This window comes from Pieris napi, chromosome 14 (assembly GCF_905475465.1).
Source record: "Pieris napi chromosome 14, ilPieNapi1.2, whole genome shotgun sequence".
NCBI classification, from domain to species: domain Eukaryota; kingdom Metazoa; phylum Arthropoda; class Insecta; order Lepidoptera; family Pieridae; genus Pieris; species Pieris napi.
The window spans coordinates 1,503,731-1,525,987 of record NC_062247.1 but is presented as its reverse complement, the minus strand read 5'-3'; the positions used below and the strand labels follow the sequence as shown (position 1 = coordinate 1,525,987).

At 33.5% G+C, this 22,257-nt stretch overlaps 2 protein-coding genes across 3 annotated transcripts; one reads left to right on the top strand and one right to left on the bottom strand.

Annotated features, from left to right (window-relative positions):
• Positions 1–347: 347 nt before the first annotated feature.
• Positions 348–2,266, bottom strand: LOC125055677 (signal peptidase complex subunit 2). Its single transcript, XM_047658139.1, has 5 exons — positions 2,129–2,266; positions 1,841–1,906; positions 1,289–1,422; positions 938–1,090; positions 348–612 (listed from the first exon to the last, which is right to left on the bottom strand). The coding sequence occupies exons 1-5, from the start codon at positions 2,144–2,146 to the stop codon at positions 429–431; spliced, it is 555 nt and encodes a 184-aa protein (XP_047514095.1). The 5' UTR covers positions 2,147–2,266; the 3' UTR covers positions 348–428.
• A 314-nt stretch (positions 2,267–2,580) lies between these two features.
• On the top strand, positions 2,581–21,536 carry LOC125055675 (probable histone-lysine N-methyltransferase CG1716). Of its 2 annotated transcripts, XM_047658134.1 has the most exons (20): positions 2,583–2,783; positions 3,063–4,707; positions 4,965–5,093; positions 5,663–5,962; positions 6,646–6,736; positions 7,854–7,994; positions 8,455–8,675; positions 9,506–9,651; positions 10,486–10,610; positions 11,592–11,902; positions 12,824–12,977; positions 13,186–13,538; positions 14,426–14,540; positions 15,244–15,394; positions 16,311–16,421; positions 17,914–18,008; positions 18,860–19,033; positions 19,766–19,948; positions 20,519–20,605; positions 21,055–21,536. In XM_047658134.1, the coding sequence occupies exons 2-20, from the start codon at positions 3,077–3,079 to the stop codon at positions 21,211–21,213; spliced, it is 4,677 nt and encodes a 1,558-aa protein (XP_047514090.1). In that variant the 5' UTR covers positions 2,583–2,783; positions 3,063–3,076; the 3' UTR covers positions 21,214–21,536. The 2 variants fall into 2 exon arrangements, with proteins under 2 accessions (XP_047514091.1, XP_047514090.1); XM_047658135.1 differs by lacking the exons at positions 18,860–19,033; positions 19,766–19,948; positions 20,519–20,605; positions 21,055–21,536 and having other exon boundaries at positions 2,581–2,783; positions 17,888–17,975.
• Positions 21,537–22,257: the final 721 nt, after the last annotated feature.

Sequence of the window (22,257 nt, the reverse complement as noted above, 5' to 3'; positions counted from 1 at the left end):
AAACCTTTTCATTAATCAATACTATGAATTTGACTAGGTTAGCTCTACCTACTACAAAAAAGGCGCCTGCTAGTTTTTAAAGACAAAGTTTGTGGTTTGAATATTTTGATAATTGAATTAATTTTCGCGAATGAATTAAAGATAAGTTTTTCTAACATCTTTTGACTATGTGTGAATCTATAGACAAGACTTGTTAGGGATTAGTTACATTATTGTATTTCTTACAGCATTTTTACATATTAACTCATTCTAATTAAATATTGTAATAATGAATTGATTAAGAGGTTAAGTCAAGAGGGATTTCCTTGTTTTTGCACAATATTAGTATAACTAAAATTTATAAAACATATATTCTCAGCATTTATTCATTAGTTTACACAAATGTTTGCTTAATTTGAAATAATATTAAATGCATAAAGATCATGAGATCACTTTTCCTTCTTCTCTGAAGATAGTGAGTTGTAAAGTTTTGTGATTTCATTTGTCACAATGGTTTGAACGACTGCACCATTTGTATCAATATAGTTAGCGAAAGACTTGTTGAACGACGCTTCCCGACTCTTGCCAGTGGAATCACGCATTACAATAACCAAGTTGTATTTATCATCATGCCTGAAAGGTTTTAATTCTTTTTAAAATTTTTAATAATAATGCCATATAAGTGGTCATATTACCATTTATATCTATAAGCACTGGCTATAATCAATTAATAATTATTTATTGAGCTGGCCTGATCTTTTAATAAAATAGTCCAGAAATCAATTTTAAGATTTGGCCACATGTCTAAACACATAGTTATTTAATTTAGGAATTAAAAATTAAACCATTCAAGAAATTACCTATACTTTAAAATATGTTTATTTAGTAAATGAACATTGTTATAAAATCTAGTAATTAATTTAATTGTTTAAAAAAAAATATATAAAACACAACTTACTTTTTGACATAAGAGCTGGCTTCCCAAACTCTGGTATTGTTTCCAACTTTTTCCTTAGCAACTACAAATATTCCTTTCTCCTTAAATGTTGTGTATAGAGTCAAAATACTCATCAAAATGAAATATGATGACACACAAACAATTAGGACCAATCTGGAAAATAGTTAAGGTAGTAGTTTTTTTAACTTATTGAACATATGCATTTATTCAATCACCAATATATTTTATTGAACAATATATTATTTTTAGGTAAATGATGTGGTAAGCTGATAATCAAAGTAAGTGACATTAATTAGTTTTAGCTAATTTATATATTAGTTAATTACCCATACTCTAAAATAAAAATCTTACCTTGATTGTGGAAAAGGATAAAGATAATCCCATAGCAGGGCATAAAGTGCCACACCTACAGCCAGAGCACAAAGAAACAATCTTCCATCAATAAGTGCAAAACTTTCATTGCATTTTAAATCTCCAGTCAGCACCTGTAAAAATGTATCAGATGATAAATATACATAATATAAAATCCAACTGCTGGCAACTTGATACTGCTCATTGAATAAACTACTGAAGGTCATGGGTTCAATTCATCGCAAAACATTTCGGTTGATGGCATAACTAAACCTGTCTTTGAAGGAAAATATGAATGACAATGTTAAAATAAAACAGTCATATGCCACATTATGGGGTCATAGAACAGAGGACTAAATTCAGTGGTTTTATAATAGTAATAGATCATTTATAATAGTAATAGTATGAATAAGAAACATGCTCCCAGTACAGAACTATGCTGTTCAAAGATTGAGTTATTGGTATAAAATCTATACAATAGTTTGCATGTGATAATAACAAAAAGGTTTCATAGTTTCGGACTTAAAATGAGTTTTTAGGAATAATCTATACCTCTCTAATAGCATCATCAATAGCATTTTTTGCGGCGGCTCCATCCCATTTGTTTATCTTCACCGTCTGAAATTTTTGACAGAATTGAACTAAGCGATCAATGTAATTAAAACTTCAGTAGGACAATAATAATAAGGTAGAGTAAACACTATTAAATTTTATCATGTTTATAATATAGAGTTGCAAAACAGTGACGTGTCCTAAGCGGTAAACTTGTGCTCCTAAGCGGCTTTTTAGTGACAAATTTAAAACAATTAGATCAAAAATGTAATTTAGTTGTGATGTTACCTCATTAGATTCAGCCATTTTTTTAAGTTATACAAATTCTTTAATGTTAATGAACAATACGAAAATACTTAAAGATACAAATACACGCTACGAAGTACGAAGTAATGTTATAATTTTTTTGACAACTGACAATCGCCAACAAACTTAATACTGTCGAATATCTCGCAAAACCATGACAATTGACAATATACAACGCAGATCTACTCAGCGTAACACAAGCAATGAATGAAGAAATGAAGTTCTATGGAAAGTGTTATTGCTTAATATTCTAAAAATTGTGTCACTTAAGTCAGTTCTTTAACTTCTTTAAAATAAGAGAATTTTAATATATAACTATCTAAACAGCCACTCAGATACATTATTTTGATAAGGGTAATGTAAAATTCAATAAATAAAAAAATAACCATATAATTTAATAATTCATTATTGTTGAATGCTGTTTGTGTTTGACAGATAATTTATTTCTATGATGGTCACTCTGATGGCAAATCGACAAAAATGCTTATGTACTGGGTAAAAAAAGGGATTGTAAAAATTAACATGTTTGATTAATAAGAATAATATTAATTTTATCTGTTTTGTGATAGAGATTTGTGAATGATATTACAACCTAAACATAAAAGGGAATCATTTTGGGAACTTGCACAAAGTTATGGTATGTATAAAAAAGCTGTATCAGCTATTAGCATAATATTTGTTTGTAGTCTCTTTAGATTGGCAATATTTAATTACAAAATAACCGGTGCCGCTTACAGATGAAACAAGGTTTTCTGTACTTTGAATATAAAACACAATTACATTTACAGTTTTGTAATAATATATGTAACGATGCGACAACAAAATGGCATTGTCAAAAATGTGTAACTAGCAAAGAGGTCACTGTTACCGCAATCCGTGGCGGGTAAAGTCTTTAACCCTTTTGTTTGTTTTACAGGTTGATTGGCAACAATGGCCAAGAAAAAGAAACCAGCAAATGTTGCCTCTCGGCGTTCCGCGCGGCGTGGTAAGCCTATCCAAAAGAGTGCGATCGAAGGTGAAACCTCAACTACGGTGGAACCACCCGCCACTACACCTGCCTCAGAAGACCCGCCTCCTGAAACTAAAGAAACCACAAGTGGACAGACTACTTCTGACACAAATGCTAAACCACCTCAAGAACTGCCTTATGTAGTTCTGCACAAGAAGTTTGGTAAATATCGATGTTTGTTTAATAATGATGATACATTCACAAAAAAATATGATGTTGGTAGTGACAGTGAAACTAACAGTAGCTATGAGGTAAGAGTCGTAGATCCTGGTTTAAGTTCTGAATCAGATTCCAATGCTGCAGTGGATACTCAGTCCGATACAAATAGTGGTGCTTGTCCCAGTCCTATGAACATTCCAGATCGCGCATTGCATAGTTTTAGTTCTAGAGATGCATCTCCTCTGCCGTCAGTTGAAAGCTTAGACATACCTTTACCAAATGACGATACTATAGAAAATAAAAAGGACTTAGGCAATGCATGTGATGAAAAAGAAATGTGTTCACCAATAGACAACCAAGAAATGGAAATCAATCAGGCCAATGAAGTTAACAATGAAGATCAAGTTCAAATGTTTAATGAGCATCTTTATGGTGATGATGATGAAGTGATAACTATAGTTCAAATATTAGATGAAGATAATCAAGAGGGTTATTATAATATTGATATTGATAGTTCAAAGGATCAAGAGCTAAGTGAAAACAAAAGGGAAAATGAAAATCAAGATATTGAATTTCAAAAAGATTTTGAAAAGCTTAATCTAGTACCAACAATAAATCCTAGTTCTCCAATGCAGTATTGTGAAGAAGTTATCAGAAATTCTAATTGTGTTACTCCAGATTTACAGTTCCCTAAAGAGATTTTGGATAGGCCTGATCCAAGTTTAACACCAAGCTCTACTATTTCTGATGACAGTAACTCTTCAAGGGCAACAGACCAGGTGCAGAACAATTCAAATGATTCCTCAGAATCATCTCCATCAGGTGTTCGAAGATCTAATAGAATAAAAACAATCAGTACATTAAAACAAAAGACTAAAGGTTATGGTTTAGTCAGAAATACACTGAAAAAAACATTAATAACACAAACAAAACTAAAACTTGAAGAGTCAGGGTCCGAAAGCCAAGATAAGCCTTCTGATGTCTTAAACCAATCTAACTCTAATCCTCCTCCATTTCCCGTTCCAACAGAAATGCCTGTTAAAGTTAAATCTAGGTGGAGACGTTCAAGTGAACTTGAAATGGGGGCATGTTCACCATCAATTTCTCCATTAGCAAGCCCAAGTTTGCCAAAACTACCTCCTGTTGAAGAGAAACAGCATGTTGAAGAAGTGAAAGAAGTTGTTGCCCTGAGTAAGGAAGCATATGATAGAATAATTGAAGAAAGAATGAACCAATACCAACATTTGGATGAAAATGAGTATTTATGTGATAGAATGATAAGTAGGGATACAAAGAAGATGATTTGTGACTGTTTTATGACCAAAGAAGAGTTGGAGAGAGGAGAACTTGCTTGTGGAGAAGACTGTTTGAATAGACTCCTTATGATTGAATGGTAAGATTTTTTATTGTGTACATAAATTTATCATGTATGTATATTTCATTTATCGTTTCATGAGTTACATTGTAACTTTATGCATTTATTGTTTTAATAGTTATTTAAGATACTGATTATTAAGAAAAAATATGTTTCAAGTATCTATTTATATATTTGACATTTTCGATACAGAAACATTTATAAAGTACTGAAATATGTTTTTTTATCCTGATTACATAGAGAATCGGTGTTATGTACACATTTTAACGTTCCAGTAATTCAAGATGTCCTGTTGGAGATAGATGTACAAACAGACGGTTTCAGAAGAAAGAGAATGGTGCTCTAAAAGTGTTTTATGCTGAAAAAAAGGGGTGTGGTGTAGAAGCTAGTGCTAACGTTCCAGCGTAAGTATTAATCGCATAGTACTTCAAAGCTATGAATTAAGAAAGATATATATCTTTAACACTAACCCAATATGTATATGCATAAACATAATATGGACAACTATATTATGTTATAATTATTACTCTCGTACACACTATAACTAATTTAATGTATTTGTAAATATGACTGTGTAAATATGATCTTGCATTTAGCATGCTTTATAAAAAATTATACAGGTATTACATAATTTTATCAGATACATTAAGTTAGCAATATGGATGTAAGACTGAATATTTAAAAATTCATGATAATAATTCTGATATTATTTACATGCAACAAATATTTCTGATGTGTTAATTAAAGCGGTGACTTAGCGAATGTACTTTGGATTATTGCTATGCATAATTTTTTATGTTTAATAAATAAAGTACATGGTAGATAATGTAAGAACAACATCTCTGCGAAATATGTTCAAACTCCATTCACCACTATAAAATGCACATTGTTGGTGATTATTAAAAAACAAAGTGTAAAAGAATGATTAACTGGCAACTGTTCTTCGTTCTCATCATAATTTTTATGGTTACAGAGGTGAATTCCTAATGGAATACGTGGGTGAAGTGCTCGCTTATGATCAATTCTACAAAAGGGCCCAAGCCTACTCCGATGAAAATAACCTCCACCACTATTTCATGTCACTCAAAGGCGATACCGTAATTGATGCTACAGTGAAGGGAAATATATCGCGATTCATAAATCATTCCTGTGATCCAAATGCAGAAACTCAGAAATGGACGGTCAATGGAGAACTCAGAATAGGATTTTTCAGTAAGCGGGATATTTCGATTGGAGAAGAAATAACATTTGACTACCAGTTTCAAAGATTTGGGTGAGTTTTTAGATTTATTTGCTTACATTGTTTTTGTCTTTAAATTATGCTAATAATAATGTAAGGGCTAGTTGCAATCATGTATTTACCTATAAATTGTCTTTTTAATAAAGATTCAAACCCAATTCTAAAGAAACGCCCTTTTGACATTTGAATTACTATTATTTTTACTTCATGAAATTTTAAGGTTTTTGTCTTATGTTTTGGTGTTCTCTATTCAAATTACACACATCTTTAAAATCTGCTAATAATAATAATATTAGTGCACCGCATCTAATCATGTGAACTATTGATAAGTATTTTAAATCTATATAAATAAGAGATTAAAATCCACAATTCTAAAAAACTAAAATATCTTTTGACATGTGTAATATGTATATCTATTTATTCCAGGAAATTTTAATATTTATGAAGAATTTTGTAGTATTCACAGAAAAACTATGTGATTGTATTAACTACAAAATTTTCATTATTAAATTGTATTAGAAGTCATTGTACACATATTTTTTCTAATCTACAAAAGAGAGTTACTACAGTTAATAAGTAATGCCTTAATTTTCTACAATACTAGTAAATAGCTTAAATTAAAATAATATTTTGACATTTCACTTAAAAAGAATTTGAAAACGGCCATGGCAAAATTTCCAGTGTGGTGAGGGTAACAAATTATATTTTACACGCAGCAAAGTGGCGCAAAGGTGTTACTGTGGCGCTGACAATTGTAGGGGCTGGATCGGAGCTGAACCTGATTCAGAGGATGAAGATTATGAGGAGGTGGGTGGCATCTTAAATGTAGGTTTAATGTGCTATGGGTAAAATAATTTAGTTAAGTAATTTAAATAAATTGAATTCGGTTCAAAGATACATTATTTCTCAAAGAATTACATTCACTTAGCGAGAAAATTTAGAGTAAGTTAGTTATGTACATCGTGTTATGAAATTATTTGAAAATACACTATATAAAATAAAAATATTAGTTTCTAACAATATGTACCATATTTGTTACAAAAGTGCAGGTAGGTCGCATCGATGTTATGACAGGCATTATGTGACAATGAATAGTAATAATTTCTAAGACGCTCGTTCGCAGACATAAGTAAATGCTAGAATAGTCTTTTTGATGTTTTGTAAATAAAATTCATATTAAAATTATTACATTATATAACAGACTTAATGTGGACACTTCATGGTATATAAGACTCCGTATAATATAAATGCATTTGACATACATGAGTCCAACTTATCTTAGGATCTATATTTATAACGATGTTTTATTTCACAAATTGTAAATATCTATACCAAGCAGTCATGCTGAAAATATTCCAAGCCGGCTTGATAATTCAATATTCCTGAATTTAAATCAATTGTAAACGTAGTAATTAGCGTTTAAAGGGTTGGAAGAAAAATCCACTTAGTTAACATAAATTTATGGAGTGTTAATAAATGTGGTGGTTTTAATCCATCACTCTACTGTGACATTTCTTGAAGTCATAAATATGATTATGGTAATATTAATGACATCAAATCTAATTACTTTTTTTATCAACTAATTACAGTCATTATTAAACCAACCTTATTTATTGTCAAATTGGCATAGTGCATGCTCTAGAAACATGAAACATAATATATTACTTCCTTAATATCTATATAGTAATAAAGTAATCAATTACAAATATTACCGACTTTCAAAAAGAAGGAGGTTATGACTTGTAATTTTTTCTCGGAATTTTAATTCTCTTTTTAATTTCTCGGAAACTTTAAGCAAAGTTTCGTGAAAATTGGTTCACTTCTATGAGTATCCACAGGGTGATGTATAATATAGGTAGTTGAAAAAATATTGTTGATGTATATTTGAAAAAGCTTTTATAAATACTTTTTTAATGCTTTACAGGAGGGAGACGTGTCTACATCCAAGTTCACAGCAGAGTCTGAGGAGATGCAGACGACAGAAGACAAGGCGAAACCCCGAGTGCGGAGACCAAGAAGAGATCGCACTTATAAACCTAGTGCTGACTTAGTCCAAGATGCTGATGTAAGACTTTATTTTAAAGACTCTAATTCGATTTCTCCAGCGAATTCGATCATAAATTATTCAAGTAATATCATTTTACCCTACAGTATTAAATAGTTATTTTTCTTAAAAACTAAATGAGTGTGCAAGCATTCCTTTAACGACGTTTTCGTCTCTTTCTGTCAAATTGCGTTAACGCTTTGATGAAAAGAGACCGATGAATACTTTGGAAAAATCTGTGTAATTATACTGATTAATTTTTTTTAGTTTTATATATTCAGTTTTTTAAACAAAAATACTTTGTAGTAACCAGCTACCGAAATATAAAATTGTTTGATATAACCCATGGTCACGTGACGATTTACTTAATTATGGCAATAGCTGATCATCCTGTATATAAAAATAAAATTAATATGTAAATATATATAGATACTATTTCAATCAATTGAGGAAATGAGTTGTAATCAATTTTAAAATATAGATTGAAGAAGATCTGGAAGCTCTCGGTCGCACCGGAGTCAAGAATCAATGTCATACACTTCGACTATCGCGTACAGTCGTCCGCGCAAAGACGCGCCGCGCGCAGGCCGCACTATTGCGGCTCTTACGCGACGCTGACTTACCGTGTCGCCGACTGTTCTTGGACTACCGCGGGCTAAGGCTGTTAGCGCCGTGGTGTACAGATGCGCCTTTGGACTTTAAGTGAGTGTTTTTTTTTACATTCAAGAAACTTCAAGTAAATTATAAAAATACTAGCTGATCCGGCAAACGTTGTATTGCCATGTATATCATTTATAATAAAAAATAGGGGTTGATCGTAGAGAGGTGAAAATTAGGGGTTGTATGTATGCTGTATCATACAATTTTTTTTAGGGGTGGACTACCCTTAACATTTAGGGGGATTAAAAATAGATGTCCGATTCTCAGACATACCCAATATGCACACAAAATTTCATGAGAATCGGTAAAGCCGTTTCGGAGGAGTTTAACTACAAACACCGCGACACGAGAATTTTATATATTAGATTTATTTACTAAAAAATATGTTAATTGATATTAGATATATAATTAATCAATGTTTCCACTGGTACATACAAACATGTTTTTTTCAAATGAACAAATATTTGATATACGACAAAAAAAAAGTCTAATTTTATAACGAATTATTTGTATTTTTGTGTGTATTTTTATAAGATCCAAATTACTGGATCAGTTTCAAATCTTACATCATTAAAATTCTGCAGCATCTTAAGAAAGTACCTATGCATAACCAAGAGTATATTTAGTATCAAAATATTGAATAAATAAATGTCCAGACCGTTTAATATGAAAGTTAATTATAGTAGTTATTCAATTTCCCATAATCTATAACGATCTATAGTAATTACCTACAGTGAACTAAACGGCTCTAATTATGTTGTCAAAGGTCATATTTATTTAAAGTAATGGTTGAAATTTTTTTTTTAAATATATTTTGATACAAATAAATCAGACTGTCAACAATTATGTAATCTTTTTTAATATTATTCCAGATTGGAAATGCTTCAAACAGTAGATAGATTGCCCATCCCCAACAAGACCATGGTGCAAGAGACACGCTTCTTCACAATCATTGAGAGATGGCTCAGCTCTTCAGAGATCCCACCGGAACCACCTGTGTTCATCGATGAGGCTACTGGTATAACTTTTCTGTAAATTTAGCTGTTAAATGTCATTTTATAGAATCTTGTAAATCATCCATTTATGAAGACCAATTAAGAGATATTTTATAAGACTAATTTTTTCATGAAACCACTTAAATTTAAAAAAAGTGCGTGCGTACAAAGTACACATGTCAGAAGATAAACTTCTTTGGCAAACTAATTTTTAAGTCTTGTTCATATTTATACAAATCTAAAACATTAGATTTCCAAGCCTTAGAGGGAGGGAAACAGTAAGATATGTTAGGAATTTAATTGTCATTAAAATATTAAGTGTCGAAAAAGTATTTCTAAAAATACAAATAATATTTTTTTTTAAATTTATTTCTTCGATAGTAAAAACGCGTGGCATTTTTATTTACAATAATAAATATTACATAAATTCTCTTTACGAAATTTTAATGTTTAAAAGGAATTTCTATAAGGTTGTTCACCCTTCTCTCTCTCAATCAATCTCAATCGCTCTCTCCCTTTTCTTCGGCAAAAACGCTGCATATCTTCTTTTATTATGTTATTGTAGATAACTAAAAGTCTATTTTTATGACTCATTAAAATCAATATATTTAAGGAAAGAATATTGGCGTAAAATGTTGCTATTATCTTGAAAGAAGATAATAGCAACATTTTACGCTGACCAATTCTTAAAAGAACGCACTCGCGAACTCTCTGGCTTAACATCAGGTCACCTGCCGGTTTGTCCCGTTCTATATAAAATAAAATGTAATTTCTTTATAAAAGTGTGCTTTTAAAATCTATGAAAGTTTCCTGTTTCTATAAAAATGGTATTTTAATAGTGAGGTACTTTTTTTTAGGTTTACCGGTTGAGCTAGGAGGCAAACCCGCTCCAGAAGTAGATAAGGCTAAGGAGAATGCTGCTATGCTTGAGAAAATTAAGGATCTGTCATCGCAGCTTTTAGAGAGGTGGTCTAGTCTCAAAGTAAGTATTATTCTTGATTTAAATGAAATAATTATTTATAAATAGTATAATGTATATGCATTATAGGATATACATATCTTCTGTATATAAAAGCCTTTTTCAGACAGTAAAATCTTATAATTGGCATAAATTTTTTTTGTCTATTTTGAAGTTATACTTCTTTAGGCGCGTTATGAAAAATTGATGAGAGTGAAATTTTACAATGCGCGCGCACCTGTGACACAAAATTGTTAGTGTGATTATAGCGTGCGCGAGCGAAATAGGAAATCTACAAGTAAAAAGAAATAGAATATGCGTGAAGTTCGCAAATCGCAGCTATGCCAAGAAATGACATTTTGAATGACCATAATGACATTTGTCATTTACCTTTTAAACAAATAAAGGAGTTTTAATTATTTTTTTAAAGAAATTTAGCATGTAATTTACGGCATTGGACATAATTTAAAAACAACATTCGAAGAATAATAGAATTTATGTTATACTTAATGTAAGAGAATAATAATAAATATTTATTTATTAAATTTTTTAAATGAAAACTGAACTTTATTGACTATAATGACTCCTTTTCCAGTCTTTGATTATTTAATTGTAATTAATTATTTGCATGCAATCAAAAACTATTTTAATTAATGTAAAAGAAGTATAACTTCTTACGCGCGTACATAAGTACACGCACCCTTTTTTTTATTTTAAAATGTTATTAAAAAAAATATAGACAAAAATTATGGACGTAACTTTTATATACAGAAAAAAATCTTAACTAATTGTTAATGATTACTTATTTAAAAAAATCAGTATCAAATTATATATAATACCTAATAATTATTTACATTTGATAACTAAAAGTTCGATCTGTCATAGTTAACTCAATGCCAGAAGTTCTTGGGTCAGTCTCCTTTGTTGCTAAGGAAATTTATGCCCAATGTCCTATGGCCATCACATTATAATATTTTTATTAACATAAATGTATATATTCTTTAGGAAGTCTTCAAAATCCCGAAAAAAGAAAGAATCCAGCAGATGAAAGAGCACGAACGTCAAGCGAATGTTGAAAGGAGAGCTGCGGACTCCAGCGGATCACGTGACCGTGACCGCGATCGTGATCGCGATCGTGAACGCGAACGTGACCGTGAGAGACGTGAGGAACGTGACCGCGACCGTGATCGCGATCGGGAGAGGGAGAGGGAACGGGAAAAAGAGAGGGATAGATATAGGGAGAGGGATCGAGAGAGGGAAAGAGATAGAGACAGGCGGAAAAGAAGAAGCAGTCCAGAGGGGAGGCGGAGTATTCGGTATGATTTATATCTTTCAACAACTAACAATTTCCTTTATTTAATATATTTTTTAACAAATTTATTATAATTCACGTCACGTGACACAAAACAGGTACAGATTGGTCAAATCGACGATGACGTAGCATGCTTGTAAATAATGTCTTTGTCTGTTTAATCATAAATACATAATATATGTGTGCCATCTTGAATAGAGAAGGCTATTTGTCTTCTAAGATTATTCTGTTTTTATCGAATTTTGAGCAGTGTTGGCCTAGTGGCTTCAGCGTGTGACGATTGACGATGAGCGTTTTTATTTTGTACCGTTTTAACCATTGCTTATACTCCGATTTTTCGCTCCGTAGAAATCTGACATTTCATAAGTTGCTACTAAAAAAAGTTATTTACCGAAAAAGGACAAATTTGACCCATTTGAGGGAAAAATAGATGCTACGTATTTTTATGTTTTACCTACAAAAAGTTAATCTAAATATTTACTTACTCAAGTGACCTAATACATATATTTGTAACAAATATTTCAATATCACTAACAATATATCGAATTAACTTTCATTACTTTATTTTATTCTTTAGCTGGCATCACTGCCTACAAATTGCATGTTTAGCAAACCTTTTAAGAAAATAAAATGTTTATCATAACTTGTGCGTTTTTTACTGTTTATGATGAAAAGGAACGTAATTATCACTCGCCGTAAAACCACTTTTAATGTGGAGCACTTCACTTAATAAAATGGATACATTCACAAATAAAATGTATGTATAGACTCAGATGTTCAGACTCGTATTGAAATTGAAAAATATGCCCAGCCTAAAAGGTTTGTAATCTCTGACATGTCAAATAATGACAGCTGTCAGAATTCTACGGAATTAAAAATCGGAGTACAGTTAGCTGAGAGAGTATATTAAAATTTTCGAAAATAGACTTACAGACCGAGTCCTAGCGGCCATTCCACCAATGAGCAAAGAGGAGAGGCGCCGAGCCTTCGCAGAAGCTGCTGCAGCGGCTGATGAGAGCAGACGGCAGAGGGACAGTCAGCCATTCATGCCTTACTGGCCACCGGATTCATTCTCACAGGTATTTGTTATTTAAATAAGAATTTTCGTATAACTCTTTGCTTAGGTGTTTATATCAACTGGCTGTGCGAAATAGTTTATTAGAGAAGTGCCACTTAAAGGTCGGCAACGCACTTGCAAACCAGTTGCGCATTGAAGCTGCTCTTGTCCCATAAAAAATATAATTGGTATGTTTAATAAATATTTAACAAAAGATTATTATTTTCCAGATGTTCCCGCAAGGAATGATTCCCGGTCAACCCACTATAATCCCAAATGGACCAAACATGATGCCAAACAGACCACCGTTGTTACCAAATGGACCGAATATGCTGCCCAATGGGCCAATGATGCCAAACGGACCAAACCTAATGGGTCCAAACATGTTACCAGGGCCGCAGAATATGTTAAGTGGTCCACAAAATATGATGGGTGCCCCGAATCTTATGATGCCGGGTCTCATGCCGGGTATGATACCGGCTGATGTGCCCCCTGAATGGATCGGGCCGAATGGGGAGTTCCAGGGTCCTCCAGGGTTTTGTCCACCGTTTCCGGGGCAGCCATTTTGTGTTCCACAACCCAAGTGAGTGATTTTTTAAATATATTAAACTTTCGACAAATTGAACAATATTTTGAGATACGTTTGCGCTTGTACTTATAAAAGCGCTCGTAGAAAAATTACGCTTCGTTATAGTTACGATCTGTTTTTTATAACAATCCTTAGTCTCAATTCTCTTTATCCGTTCCTTGATCAGTTTTTTCTTATAAATAAAATAAAATGTGTTTAATAGCAACATTATATTGAATTTGACAGCAATTCAATATAATGTATACGATTTGGGAACCCTTTTAAGCAAGGACATACCTGTGCCAGGGCTCCAAGCTCTTCCATAACAAACTTAATAGTAAATTCCATAAAAAAAAAATCTTTTTTCAATTATTTTTGTTTTTTTTCAACTGTTTTTACACGCTTATGTACATGTGAGTGTGTGAGTTAAATGTCTAACTACATACTAGGTCTCAGAAGCATCTCCAACACTGCGTAAGGGAGCGTTCAAGTATTACGTAACGAATTTTGGGAGGGGAGGCTTTTGTAAAACGTTACGATACGGGGCGGGGATTGAATTACGCGTTATTGTTGATATTATTTTCGACTTTTCAGTACTTTACACCTCATAATGGTAACTTTTAGGTATAAAGAGTCACTTTGGTGATAACGAAACGTTTTACTATTGGGTACAGAAAAACGTTACGGCGCATTTCATGGGGGGGGGGGGGGGGGTTAATAATCTCCAAAAATTGCGTGACGTAATACTTGAACGCTCCGTAAGGTGTTTATAAGCTAGTCCTTTAATCGAAATATTATAATATATATATTTTTTTTAAACAATGTTGCTTGGCACGCTTTCTTGTTAAGACCAGTGATTCCAACGCACCACATCAGGATTGAGATTTAATTTTTCTTTACAGTGTGATGGGAATGAGTGGGTTTGGTGTGGGTGGGTTCATGTTTGGTCAGCAGATGGGACCCTTTCCACCTCAAGCGTCCAGACCTAGCAATGCACCTCAGCCCATGGTCACCGAGGTAAGAGCAAGATATGAAACACTTCATCTAATATATAAAACTCTCATGTCACAATGTTCGTACTCCTCCGAAACGGCTCGACCGATTCTCATGAAATTTTTTAAGACGTATTCAGTAAGTCTGAGAAACGGCTACTATCTATACCTCTACGATCAACCCCTATTTTTTATTAACAGATATTTTTATTGAATTAAAAAATGTTTCCCAGAATTAATATACATGGCAAAACATTGTTTGCCGGGTCAGCTAGTATCTTTATGAAATAAATAGCTTCGCACCATGTCGAATATTACAATAATTTGTACGAATTTTATCCTCAAAACTTATATATATATATATATATATATATATATATAATATATATAGCTATAATAAGTATAATAATAAAAATACATTTATGTAGTATAAAATTGCTATTTTTTTTTTCGATCCTGGAGAATATTAGCTATATATATATATAGCTATAATATATACTTAGCTAAGCTAAGTTATTATAGCTATATATATAGCTAATATTCTCCAGGATCGAAAAAAAAAATAGCAATTTTATACTACATAAATGTATTTTGAAACATGTTTGAAATTACCTCTTAAACTGAGTGTACAAGGTAAGTTGGTCCTAGGGAAAATATTCTGTAGGAGTAGGGTAGGTTAAGTTCGAGTAGGTATAAATTACTTAAAACCAGTATCCAAAAAATTCCAGAGTGTAAATACAGAGGATGATGATGACGTGGAGCCAGTGTTGCCGTCCATGTGGAGGAGTGCCTTGGACGACAGAGGCAGAAGGTATTACTACCACGTGAAGCTGAGGCAGCCGCAGTGGTTACCACCCCCTCAGCCGCCTCCATCACCAGGTATTATATAACTAAATTTAAATGAATTTATGTTCTTGCAAGATTTTGTATTTTCTGTTCAGGTTCAAATTTTTTACTTTCCATACAAATGTTCTATAAAAAAAGATTTCTACAATAATAATTTTATATATTATATTAATACTACTTTACATAGTTAGTTACATTACTTTTTCTCTTTAGGGTTTTTTCTATTATTGTTGCCTGGAAGAGATCGCTTGTTAACAATATTTTAAACGGTATATTTTGTTCCCCTTTCCCATTCGATTCGTTTCAAGTGTGTAAAGGTGTCTGCCCACTATCCCGTCGCATACCATGACCGTGCTAGGAACGTATCCAGCGTATCCATGCCCGATAGTGGGCAGACACCTTAATGCGTGTGTGCTGTGGCTGTAATTAGCTCTGGCTCAGCATTATGCTGAGGAGCAGAATGTTCCACAGCGCTGGTCATTCTGCCAGAGACCTGCAGCTAGTTTGCGCCTCAGTCGCAAAAAAAAGAAAGAAAAAGAATGTAATAAATACTTGTAGAAAAAAAAAAGTTACCAGTGTACGTAATGAAGTCTTGTGTATAGTAAAATTAAATTAAAAGTTAAAAATAAGAATAATTGTTAAGAAGTAGATTTTTTTTTTTTTGGCGGATTAAAAACTAGCTTTCGTGGGATTTATGTTGAGTTAATAGATGAATCTTATAGCTGCGGCTATTAGACTTTAATTTAAAACTTTTCAGCGGCGGAGGGATAGTTAAAATAAACTATGTTATTATTTTTCGTAATTTATTTTCAATTTCTTGATAATTTTATGTAATATTACCATTATTTTGGTCTGATTTCGCTTGTCGTGTTTGATTATTTTCTTGGATAAGTCTGTTTTTGATTAACTTTAGTACTCTTATAATCCAAAGTCTATTTGTTTATCGTAGATGAAAGTTCTTCTGAAGAAGAAGCAGACACCGTGAGTGCAGTGGAAACGGCCGTAGTACGAAGGCAGATGAAGGGCAAGATGGTGGAAGGTGTCAATGGAATTTATGAGGGTGAGTATTTACTAATGCCAAAGATAAAAGAGCAATAGGAATCTATAAACAACGTGCATACCTAATCTGTGACATAAAATGGCTGCCTAGTGATGTACCTATAGACAATTTTCAAAAGTTATAGATGTATTTACAAAAAATCAGTAGTGCCTTTTTAGGTCTGGGCCTCAGATTTCTGTGTCTGTTTCAAGACCATTTGTCAATCTAATAGGCAAGTAGGTGATCAGCCTCCTGTGCCTGACACACGCTGGGTCTAAGGCAAGCCGGTTTCCTCATGGTGTTTTCCTTCACCGTTCGAGGGAATGTTAAATGCGCACGTAGAAAGTCCATTGGTGCACAGCCGGGGAACAAACCTACGACCTCAGGGATGAGATTCGCGCGCTGAATTCACTAGGCCAACACTGCTCATTAATGTATTTACGTGTGTTCCTTTATAAGAGTATCAAATAATACTTTTTTTTATAGTTTTAAGTACGTACAGTACGTACGTATCTCTTGAAGATTTTTAAAATTGCGTAAAAAGCAATATATTCTAGGTTATTATTTAGTAATTTGATTGTCTCTTTTCTACTCAAGAAAGAAAGAGACAATTCTATATTTGACGTTGAATTTATGTTGACAAGGACTTATCTTTCTCATCGATTTTCTTAATTCATGTTTTTTACTATCAAACATTTGAAAAACCTATTTCAATGCATATTAGCCTGGTACCATAGAATTTGTTGATAGATTGAAACGTAGATTTCAATCGTTGATGTGTTCTAGCCACTAGGCTAGTAACACAAGGCGACTCTCAACTCTTAGGTTGTGCGTTTAAACTCCTGCTATTTTGCTATAACCCCTGTTGTTCTAAAATTTTAATTTGCAATAAATATATATGCGTTTTAAAATTGGGATCATACATTTCGCATACCCCGGCGCGACTGCTTGGGATGTGGGACTTGTGATATGTCCCACTAAAACCCCACTGCGCCACCAACACTCACTTTGGACGCGATCTTCTAGATAGCAGTTGGCCTACGCGTGTCTGGTCTGAACCCTGGGTTGGGAACCGTACGTTCTAATTTTGGCACCAATGGTTTTATTCAATCTTTGTGAAAAAGCATTGCTAAATTTCTTTGAAAAAATAATTAAAACTCTTTTATTTGTTCAAAAGGTAAATTATGGTCATTCAAAATTCTTGGCATAGCTGCTAACTTCACGCATATTCTATTTCTTTTTACTTGTAGATTGTCTTATTCCCATCTCGCTCGCGCACGCTATAATCACACTGACAACTTTGTGTCTCAGGTGGTGTGCGCGCATCGTAAAATTTCACTCTCATCAATTTTTCATAACTCGCCTAAAGAAGTATAACTTCAAAAACTACCTACATATCAGAAAAAAAGCAATCTGTGGCCAGCTAGAGTTTTGTCTACTTTTATTTGTTATCAGTACCTGTGTGGCAGTTACGATTCGTCACACAGTCTCATTTGTGTTAATACCGTTGCAGTGATAAAGGCGGACGGCTTGATACCGGAGCACGCGCTGCTCAGCGATAAGCCGCGCAAGAGACGACCGGGCCTCGTCACGGAGAGGCCGATTAGCGTGAGTTTTTATATGTTTTAATTTGCTATATAATATTCTAGTTACTTTTTAGGTAGTTATAGAAAATAATGTAATACATCGACGTCCGTCGTTCTACAACTGAGCGTTTTTTAAGGCAGTTTTTGCAGCACTAATATGTGAAACCAGCTGCCCACTGAAGTATTTCCGAATTAATTCGAATAAGGGTCCTTTCAAAGAGCGTACCAATTCTTAAAGTGTCAACGTACTCGCGAGCGGTCTAACATTGTGAGTGTCCATGGGCCGTTTGTCCCCTGTTCTATAAAAAAACACCTTAGGCCCAAACTTTAAAACATTGTAGCGTGGTTGTATTGTTTTTTATTTTCCCATTAAAAATTTACCTACATGTGCCTGATACCAACTCACCCTCTCAAATACTCACTCACCCTCCCAAATACTCGCTCACTTACACTCTCTCTCTCACACACTCCCTCTCACACACACACACTAGCACGGACTCTCGTGCCTGCTACCAACTCATACACACCCTCTCAAATACTCACTCACACACACACGCACACTTACACACACACACACACATACTCTCACACATACACCCATACAACTCTATTTCTGTAGGAATCTAGTTGACAGTTTTGATTAGTTTTTTTTTTTTCCTTTTTTAGAAACTTAAATTTTGTTGCCTACTGATATATGTACTTTTTTGTTGTGACTCAGCCTATTAAGCCTGGTTATTCATATCACAGGTGCTTACCAAGCTTGGAAACCAGTTTCCCAATACCTTCTCAACTGTAAGCGTACTGTTTGTCTCAAATGTTGTATGGGAGAAAAATAAATAATTATTATTAACTTAAAACCCATTTGTTTTATAGCCCCGTACTGAAGAGGACAAGCTGGCCGGCCGTATGGAGGTGAAAAGGTACAAACAGACGAAGGAGAAGTTGCGTAAGAGACGCGAGAAGCTTCTACAAAAAGTCCGTTTGTTGGCTGCAGCTAAGTCTAAACGGGGCAAGGAGTTGACCCATAAGGATCTCAAGGACCTAAAGGTAATTTTAAACTAATGTTTCGTTTTCGATAAATATCGGACATCGATATTGGGCTTTCTATTATGACATCGATGGCTGGCCATGCGTCATGCTCGTGAACGGGTGCTGCTTGTGGTGGCTGGTCGGACTTGAATTCGTGTATGCGGTGATGTTAGTTATTTCGACTATGTATTTGCTTGTTGTTCCCACGAAAATGTAAGTGCGTGCTCCTATTTCACCATGCCTCCTGCTGATAGAGGGCTAATCTTTGTTTTATTTTTTTTCATTTATGTAATTATTATTAATTACTTAAGATGTCACGTGGAACATGTTGTAGTGGTTGCAGTTCCTTACAAACGTTGTGTAAAACAAAAAACTTGGCGATTAAAAAGAGTGGCGGAGACTTTATTGCCAGTTCTTCTCTTCCGTTCTACGCCTTTGATTTGAAAACTGGCAGTAAATGTAAATTTAGAAGCATTTCATATATATCTCTTTTTTGACGTTCATAAGTGTACAGTGTGTTACCTATATGATTAAATTATTTTTGACTTTTTAAGTCAATATCGATGTTTTTCCGATATCGATCATCCCTAAGTCGTAGTGATATCATTTACACCTGGTTTTTTCTCGAATGGCTAATGGCTACGGTTGAGAGGAGGGAAGGAAGATGCCTAGCATAGCTCTCACCGTGACTCTCTTTGTTCTTCAGCTCTCGGCTGACCGGTGTGTTAGCAAAATTTTTATTTCTTCCAGTTCGGTGATCTGGACGACTCTGACAGCGATTCTGATGACGACTCGGACGTGATCCAAATCCTTGAGAAGCTTTCCTCACCGCCCGCTGAGAAACCCGCCCCCGCTGCGCCATCCGCTGCTGACATAGAGGAGAACGCCAGGAAGATCAAGGAGCAGTTCCGGAGTAGCATGGCCAGGGTTATGGTATGTGTTACAATGGGCTTATTAATTAAACTTTCTAATCAATGTTTGTTGTATTCTATCTCGCGAGATTGTGAACTGTCGAAAGATTGAACCTCAACGTACTGCTTACAATTTAACGTATTATTATTCGGTAGATTGTAATCTATCGAAGTGAAACTGTCAAATTGTGAAACGGAAAGCACCTCGCGCGCTGATTGGTTGAACGGCATATGCCCCGCGCCACCGTATTTGTTTGTTAATTCGTTTGTTGTTTACATACATACAGTAAACAAGTAAAGATAACATTTTATTTTTAAAGGTTGTAAGGAAGTACAAACCTGGAATTTGTAGGCAGTGATGCCAGCTAAAGAATAAAATAATGTAAATCAAGTTAATTCGATACATTGGTCGTGATATTGAAATATTTGTTATTTTTGTATTAGATCACTTTTTGTACGTAAACCATTAAAAATAAGTAGCATTTAATTTTATTGCCCTCCCTGGAGGAGAACTTTTTTAGTAGGAACACTGATGAAATGTCTGAATTCTACCGAATGAGAAATCTGAGTTTATATAAAATATTTTTTCCAGGTGCAACATTTGAACCCATATCGTCACTCGTCAGCCCCCGCCGGTCGCATCACTTGTACATCTGACTTCAAACATCTTGCTAGAAAGGTAATATTAATCATTGGTGACTAAAGCGTCAATAATAAAAAGATATATAAAAATAATATAGCGCAGCCCGGATATAAAAGGAGTATTAAGAATGTCCATAGCGCTAAATCACCTGCATCATGAGCATACACATACACACCCTCACTTTTACACCATCACACAACACAGCCGAATTAGGTATTACTTAGTTAAATGTATGTACATATTATCTTATTGTTGTATGGGATATGTTATATGGGAGAAAATAAATTATTATTATTATTAAGTATAATTGTTTTTTTGTTATATATAATTTATATTAGCTGTAGGATTATGAAATAAATAAGATACATATTTCATCTACAAATATCACTAAACTACTCGAAAAATTAACGATCAGATATTAAAAAAATAATAATATTGAATGAGAATGGTTTTAATTATATGCAATAATATAATTTCTTTTTCAGCTAACTCACTTTGTGATGCTAAAAGAGCTTAAGCATTGCCGGACAGTAGAAGAGCTGGTGGTGACTGACTCTGTACGGTCAAAGGCCAAAATGTTCGTCAAAAAGTACATGGCCAAGTTTGGTCCCATTTACCAGCGACCACCTGAAGAAGCCGACTAGCACGTGCTGAAGATAAAAGCTATGTATAATAGCTTTCCATTTTAGCTGTGATCATGAAAGCTGGCTAGAACTTTCGAGTGAAGTTAGCCAACAGCTGACGAGAATAGTGTGAAATTAAATGAAGTATTGTCGTATTTAGAAATGTTAAGTTCGTGTGTGATTAGTGAACGGTGTTTAGTGAGAATTGTAACGTACCAATGGTGTGAAGTTCGCGCGGGTGTTTATAGTGTGAAGTCTGAAGATTTTGGTGTGAGATATTGACAATGAATTCGTAAACTATAACGAATTAAACCGACTTGTGTTGACGAAAAATTAATATTTACAGATATATAAACTAACTTTTTATATATTTCTGACAAAATACTTTCATTTAGCGAGATAAGGTGCAAGATGTTGTAAATGTAATTATGATTTGATTATATAAATTATGAAATCTGATTGCTGGCAATGCATATAAATGTGACCTTTGATGTTACTATATATTTCTTATATGTTAGAAAGTACACATGAAAATTTTACCTAAATAGCTCACTTTGTTGACTAGTAAATAAACATTAGAAATCATAAGATTTTTATAAGTAGAGCAAGTTTCATTAATGACAAAATTAATAAAATCATAATTTGCAAAATATTCACACAATCGGACGTATACAGGGTGTTGAGTGATTTCATGTATGAATCTGTTCAATGATATTGACTTAACACCCTGTATTTAATTTATTTAAAATTATTTTGGTACATGAACATACATTATTATGTTATCTATGACTATAATGACATGTGGGTCAAGTTCAATCTGAACACTTTCTGTAATACATGGAAAATATTAGTTCTAAGTTAATTTGGAATCATCGACCAAAAAGTTTTTAAAAGCACTTCATATGTCGACGAAACTGCAAAAGTTTTTAAGCGTTAAAATCATGTTCTAATAAGATTTGTAAATAGTAATCTTACGTATTGTAAATTCATTATGTTTTTAAAATAATGAGGGTAGTTCCATAACTACCCTCATTATTTTTTTAGTGCAATCCATGATGACGCGTT

Bases quoted from the DNA above. Each gene is read 5' to 3' on its own strand.
- LOC125055677 (XM_047658139.1), bottom strand. The intron at 1,423-1,840 runs GTATAGATTATT...ACATTTTTACAG, and splicing joins TTGATGATGCTATTAGAGAG to GTGCTGACTGGAGATTTAAA. The intron at 1,091-1,288 runs GTAAGATTTTTA...ACTATTTTCCAG, and splicing joins TATCCTTTTCCACAATCAAG to ATTGGTCCTAATTGTTTGTG.
- LOC125055675 (XM_047658134.1), top strand. From the start codon at position 3,077: ATGGCCAAGAAAAAGAAACCAGCAAATGTTGCCTCTCGGCGTTCCGCG. The intron at 19,034-19,765 runs GTAATTTTAAAC...TATTTCTTCCAG, and splicing joins AGGATCTCAAGGACCTAAAG to TTCGGTGATCTGGACGACTC. The intron at 19,949-20,518 runs GTATGTGTTACA...TATTTTTTCCAG, and splicing joins GTAGCATGGCCAGGGTTATG to GTGCAACATTTGAACCCATA.